This window comes from Octopus bimaculoides, chromosome 15 (assembly GCF_001194135.2).
Source record: "Octopus bimaculoides isolate UCB-OBI-ISO-001 chromosome 15, ASM119413v2, whole genome shotgun sequence".
Lineage (NCBI taxonomy): Eukaryota > Metazoa > Mollusca > Cephalopoda > Octopoda > Octopodidae > Octopus > Octopus bimaculoides.
The window spans coordinates 13449312-13456254 of record NC_068995.1 but is presented as its reverse complement, the minus strand read 5'-3'; the positions used below and the strand labels follow the sequence as shown (position 1 = coordinate 13456254).

Sequence of the window (6943 nt, the reverse complement as noted above, 5' to 3'; positions counted from 1 at the left end):
TATATATATATATATTCCCCACCACTGGGATGGGATGCCAGTCTATCACAGGATCACTCAATTTTACCAGATGAGTGGACTGAAGTAGCGTAAAATGAAGCGTTTTGTTCAAGAACACAATGCATTGCTTGGTCCAGGAATCGAAACCACAATCTTACGATTGTGAGTCCAACACCCCTAACCACTAAGCCATGCATATGATGGACTGTATTCAGGGTTATTTCACACCAAAGCCATTATCATCATCATCATCATCATCAGCATTATTATCATCATCGTCATCATTGCTGTCACCATTGCTATTATATTACATTACAAAACACGCAAAGAGTTGATGATTACATTGTCATTAACATCATCACTCCCACCGCCACCTTCATGGCATGATAGAACACTTGAACTTTAACATTCTATTGTGACACATTCCTGGCAATGAGGGCCTTTAATTTCCCTCCAATAAGACATCAAGGAATGTGAAGAAGACAATGCGAATGAAAGGTGTCAACTACTTTTAAACCACCAAATAACAATGGCGAATAAAGGGGCTAGGTTCATGGTGGCATGGCCTGCTAGAAAGAGCAGCTAAACATCCCTTAGCTCAGGGGTTTTCAAACTTTTTTGACTTGCGGACCCCTTTATATTTCAAGCTTTACCTTAGGGACTCCCTTATAAACGCTTATGAAATTTATACATAAATATTTGCTTAAAATAACATATTTTTACATTTATTTATTTAACAATATTTAACAAATAGGTTTATTGTCAATTAAAAGATTTCGATTAAAAAACATATATAAAATCAAATTGCCCATAAAAAGTATTTGCTGTCTACGGACCCCCTGTCTTGTCCTTGCAGACCCCCTGTGGTCCGCGGACCACAGTTTGAAAACCCCTGCCTTAGGTTACACCTTACTCTTTTCAAAAGAGAGGGGTACATTGGACAATGTAGTCCCAAATACATAATGCTCAAGAGAAGAACAGGATGGTCATATTGTAATGTCTGTGATTATAGGTTTCCTCAATTAAGGTTGATCTTGACATAAACAACAACAACCACAAAAAAAAAAAAACTAAGCACAAAATCATATGGCTGGGGCAGGGTTGGAATGCGAAAGAAAATGGTTGAGGAAGTGTCAGTAGATCTTGAATTTCTTTCTCTGTGCTTCATGAAAGCAACATCATCATGAAAAGCAACACAATAGCCTCATCACCATCAGAATAAGTAGCAGCAGCATAGTACTACCGATATCATTACCAGGCTATCATCATCAGCAGAGTAGAAATATATAAGTCAGAAAACAAAAAACCAAAAACAAAACTTGAATAAAACATTTAGGAGCCTTAATTACAGGAAAGACTTGGTCATATAGATTAAGTGCTAAAACAGAATTTAATGAGTGATGATAACTGAAGGAAGTGGAGATGCCATTTTCTAAGTATGGTAATTATAGTAGAAACAATTAAATAATTAGAAGACTCTATGTGGAGTGCAAGGAGAGAGAGAGAGACAGAAAGAAAGAGAGAGAGTGTGTGTGTGTGTGTGTGTTATAAAGACAGAGTCAGCTTAAGGCAAACTAATGCCTTAAGCACAGCTCAGTAATGGTTCTTTCTCAACCCTACCCGTGTTTATCTGACAAAACTCTGAGATATAAGTGTGTGCAATATGATAAATAGAAGAAAATCGTAGGCGTGGGCGTGTGTGGTAAGAAGCTGGCTTCCCAGCCAAATGGTTCCGGGTTCAGTCTCACTGTGTGGCACCTTGGGCAAGTGGATTTGGTAGACAAAAACTCAAAGAAGCTTGTCATATGTCTTGGGGTCGGTTTTTTCAACTTAAAAACCCTGGCTACAGTCAGATTACTGAAACAAGTAAAAGAAAATATATATATATATATATATATATATATATATATATATATATATATATTATACATACATATATAAGAAGCCATTCCTGTTTCGAGTGTGGGTGAAAATTTCACCTACAGGTAAGGGGTTTCTCTACACCTGATGCAGAGATTCCTTTATCAGTTTACTGTTCAGGATTTGCATAGTAACAACATAAAGATGCTGGCTTCCAGACTTTGGCCTTCACCAGCATGAATGATTACAACAGATCAGGGCAAGTAATTAGAATGATTAAAGTGAACTACTGAAAGTGAACAAGCTTTTGTTCTGCTATGTAGAAGATAAAATTACAAATTATACTGAGAGGAATTTGTTGGACTAACCTATATCACAAAGGTCAAATGGCAACAGTTGTCATTGTCTACCCTAAGGTCCACCCTGAATGAATAAACCTATGATGAATGGGCATTCCAGCCATGCCCATCTAGATGGTCTTTTCTTTATATGCAGGGAACCCAGGTCTAATTAGCTAATATGTCATTTTTTTCTCATGGTAGAGTGTGTGTGTAATCGGAGGTACATTGAGCTACTATTTCTAGCTTATAAAGCAACTATTTAGCAATACCTGCACTGGCTTGAGATCAAATGGTTGTACAATGGCGAAGAAAATTTTTTTGGAAAAAATGTACATTAAATGATGATGATGATGATGGCGACGGTGGTGATGTTGTTTAGCCACAAATCAGCACTGAGGAAATTTGTGGTCTTTTGTAACCATCCTGTCTTTTTTTTTTTTTATCAAAAACACAGTGAAACTGTTACATATGTGTGTATGCATGTACATGTGAATTTGCTTACATTTGCCCAACATGTTGAAATTTTAACTCCTTTAACCCTTTTGATACCAACCTGGCTGAAACTGCCTCTGGTCCTATAGTACAAATGTCTCGTTTTCAAAAGTTCTGAATTAAAATCTTCCACCAAGCCTTAGTCACAATTTACATTCCTAACACTAGCTTAACGATAACTAAGTTATTTTACTAAATTCTTTGTTATATTTAAAATTAATTGAAAGAAACACAGAGCATCTCAACAGAAATGTGGTAACAAAAGGGTTAATAATCCTATTATTGCAGTGTCATATGTTAGCATGTGTTTTTTTAGATAAGCTTCTTATAATGTGATATTGCAGGAAGATCTTCTTTTGAAGCCCATTGTGTGTCACCTAAAATATTAGATTTGATGAATCTGATGGTCTTACTATGGATAATGGGAAATCAATGGTGAAAGTGGATTGGCTAGTGTTGAGGGTACAACATTTCTTGTGCAACACCCCATAGGGAAGAGAAGACAAAAACAGAAAAAAAAAAGACATTATCCAAGTGTACCATTTCAATTTAAGATGATGGGGTGCTATTTGAGAGAAGTTTAACTGTTATTTCTAGCAGGTTGAGTGACTGCACAAACGCTCCCTCTATACTTCATGACAGCTATTGCATTCAGCAAAGGTACTTGATGTGTAAGTGGAGTAAAATAGGAAAACAGAATTACAATTGGATATCAAACGTTGCTTCAAACTTGGTTCAAAAGCTAACCCCTCTCTTACAGCAATTGTAGACAAAGTATATATATCTTATCTTCTACTTGTTTCAGTCATTGGACTGTGGTCATGCTGGAGCACCATCTTCAAGAGTTTAGTTGAACAAATCCCAGTCCCCACTCATCTTCCCCAGTATTTATTTTTCTTAAGCCTGGTGCTTATATCTTTCTCTTTTGCCGAGTTGCTATGTTATGGGGGCATAAACAAACCAACACTGGTTGTCAAGCAGTGGTGGTGGTGGTGGGGGACAAACACAAATTAGAAGATACACATACATAAACACACATGATGTACTTCTTTCAGTTTCTGTCTACCAAATCCATTCGCAAGGCTTTGGTCATCCCAAGGCTATAGCAAAAGACACCTACCCAAGTTGCTACGCAGCGAGACTGAATCTGGAACCATGTGGTTAAGAAGCAAACTTCTTGCCACACAGCCATGCTTGTGCTTCTATATATATATATAAATCTGAGAAAGACCATGAATTAAGAATATAAGTAGGGTTATAGGTGAGTGTAATAGTTTATAATTGAGCACAATTTGAGTTAACTGGTTGATAATTTCCATAATTTAAACTGATGACTGTTGACAAACTGTCTCTGAAATGCCAGTCAATCAGAAAATCTTCTAAGCAATTATCCTAAAACACAAACCTGCACTAAAGAGAGAAAGATAGATGGGAGGGGAGGGGGTATAATGGAACCAAATTCATAAACCAAAAAGGGATAAAAATATGGAACTTGTCCAAAGAACTTACATTCACAAATAAGGGAACCATAAACATTACTATCACAATCTCCAAGTTAGCATTCTTCACTGGAGCTAAAATAAATTTTCGCACCTGAAAATATAAACCAAGTTAGAACATTTTATATGTTTCTGTTAATTCCTCTTTCACACATGTCAAAATTAGAAAGAATTATGAAGAAAGAAAGAAGAAAAACAGATTTTTTTCTTTTTTTGTTTCGTGACATTATCAATGTCTTTTTTTGTTTCGTGACATTAACAATTTAAGAAAAACTTTGTTAGAACCTAGTCCAGTGGTTCTTAACCATTATTTTTTATAAACTCTTTGATTCCTATTTTATTTAGTTTTACCCTCATAGCCATTCAATGTTTAAGAAATCCTGCTTATATTTCTATAATTTACTCAGCTTGCGAAGACATGTTGGGGCAAGTGAAATCGTGATGGCACCTGTGCCCAGCGTCGCCTTTCTGGCACTTGTGCCTGCAGCATGTGTAAGGACTTTCGAGCGAGATCATTGCCAGTGCCCCTGGACTGGCTCTTGTGCAGGTGGCACATAAAATACACCATTTTGAGCGTGGCCGTTGCCAGTATCGCCTGACTGGCCTTCGTGCCAGTGACATGTAAAAGCTCCCACTACACTCTCGGAGTGGTTGGCGTTAGGAAGGGCATCCAGTTGTAGAAACTCTGCCAAATCAGATTGGAGCCTGGTGCAGCCTTTGGGTTCCACCAGTCCTCAGTCAAATCGTCCAACCCATGCTAGCATGGAAAGTGTATGTTAAACAATGATGATGATGATGAATATTATTAGAATTGTGTAAAAAAAATTCTTAACACTTGTTAAGCCAAGTGAAATCATAGTTGTGGCTCTTGCCAGTATCATGTAAAGGGCCCCAGTGGAATCGTAGTCATGGCTGTTGCTGGTGTTATGTAAATTGCACCCGTGCCAGTGGCATGAAAAAAGCACCCATTACACTCTTGGAGTGGTTGGTGTTTGGAAGGGCATCCAGCCGTAGAAACCATGCCAAATCAGACTGGAACTTGGTGCAGCTCTGAGGCTTACCATCTCCAGTCAAACTGTCTAATCCATGCTAGCATGGAAAGCAGACGTATGATGATGATGATGATAAGTATAAGCAATTTATTGCACATAAACATTAATAAGAAAATCTTGAAAGGACCCCACCCAAGGGTCAAGTGGTCTCTGGTTGAGAACCACTGACCGAGAATGAGAGTAGTTCTACCCATGTGATAAAGGGTGCACTGCTGTTGTTGTTGTTGTTATTTCTACTGAATATTTATTATTGGCTCTGCTGGAGCAACATATCTATATTATGGAGACAGCTGTGAATGGTAAACAGACTTGGATGGTAAACAACAAAGTAAGACCTCTAGATACAAGGATCTAATATATCCAGCTGTTTCAATATGGTTTGAACTGTATTGTTTGATCAAATTTATAGTGTTGCTGCCCATCCTAAGACTACACAGAAGCACCTACTCCTACTTTTAGATCATCCATTATTTTAACTATGTTAGTATGAGAGCTATTAACAGATTACAAAAACAGAGTATTTTTTTTTTATACCAGACAAGTCAAATCAAGAAAGATTAACTAGAGTTCTTAAAATTTACACAAGCAAACAGAAAAAAAAATAGATGAATAAATACAACATAAATAAATTTTAATGTAAAATAACATTACTTATATTTCATACCAAGTTCATAATTTTTTTTAAAATTTGGAATCTAAATGTATGCCTCAGTCATAAGTTTTCAGCTAGACACACTTTTATACATATACCAAGAAAAACAAGCTCATTAAACATACACACAAAGATACATACATAGTCGTATCTTTTGATTAGTCACAAGGAAAATATTTGCAAAAGAATACCAACCTATCTGAGACTACTCTTGGTCATGTGATGCAAACATTTCGTTTTAAAGTGATTTTTAAATCAAAAGCTTCCTGTTCTAATTTAATGTTAATCTATGTTGCAAAATACCAGCTTAATAATGACAAAGTTACTTCACTAAATTCTACATCATTTGTAAAATTAATCGAAGTAAACATGTAATGGAGAACTCATCCCACCAAGAGACAGCAGCATGGAAATTTCCTGCTGCTTTCCATCGTTATAAGGGAATGGTACTTGCGTTTTTCAGGACATTCCTGGAAAGTTAAACAAGAGCTTGCAAGTGAATTACTGCTGTGGATGCCAAAGTATGGCCATACTTGAGCAGGACATCTGAAAACAATGTATGTAGATCAACTCACCAGAGTCAATGGATACCTCCTCAAAAACTTCCCTCAACTAATGCAGAACTGAGATGGATGGCATGTGTGGGTCAAAAATGTCTGAGCAAGCTATTCAATTCCACTGGTATGTATTTCTTCATCCATTCCAGCATATTACTAGTATGTATTTCTGCCATCACAGTGATGAAACATGAAAGACAACTCTTAACAGGATTTAAACTCTATGAATGTAAGCCATGTGATTAATGATAATAATAATAATATGCCCTGATGCAGTACCAGGCACTGGCTCTCATGGCTTCTGATCTTAACTGATTGGAAGTGTTATCAGGTACATGTTTTGTCTTGGTATAAAAGATGGGCTACAACAAATATTCTGCTCAATACCACAGATTAGCTTGTCAGTTGTTTGATCTTAAGCAGTTGAGCATGCCCCTTGGTGGCTAACAATATGTGCATCTCTGATCACAAGAAGAAGTAGTTGGGGGGG

The 6943-nt window shown here is 36.9% G+C and overlaps 1 protein-coding gene across 2 annotated transcripts in view; it reads right to left on the bottom strand.

The window, feature by feature from the left end:
* LOC106874662 (store-operated calcium entry regulator STIMATE) overlaps positions 1 to 6943 on the bottom strand; it is a 102966-nt gene that overhangs the window by 1886 nt on the left and 94137 nt on the right. For both annotated transcript variants that reach the window (XM_052973179.1, XM_014922459.2), the window contains one exon: positions 4203 to 4286. In XM_052973179.1, coding sequence (XP_052829139.1) covers positions 4203 to 4286 — 84 coding nt within the window. The remainder of the gene's footprint in view (positions 1 to 4202; positions 4287 to 6943) is intronic.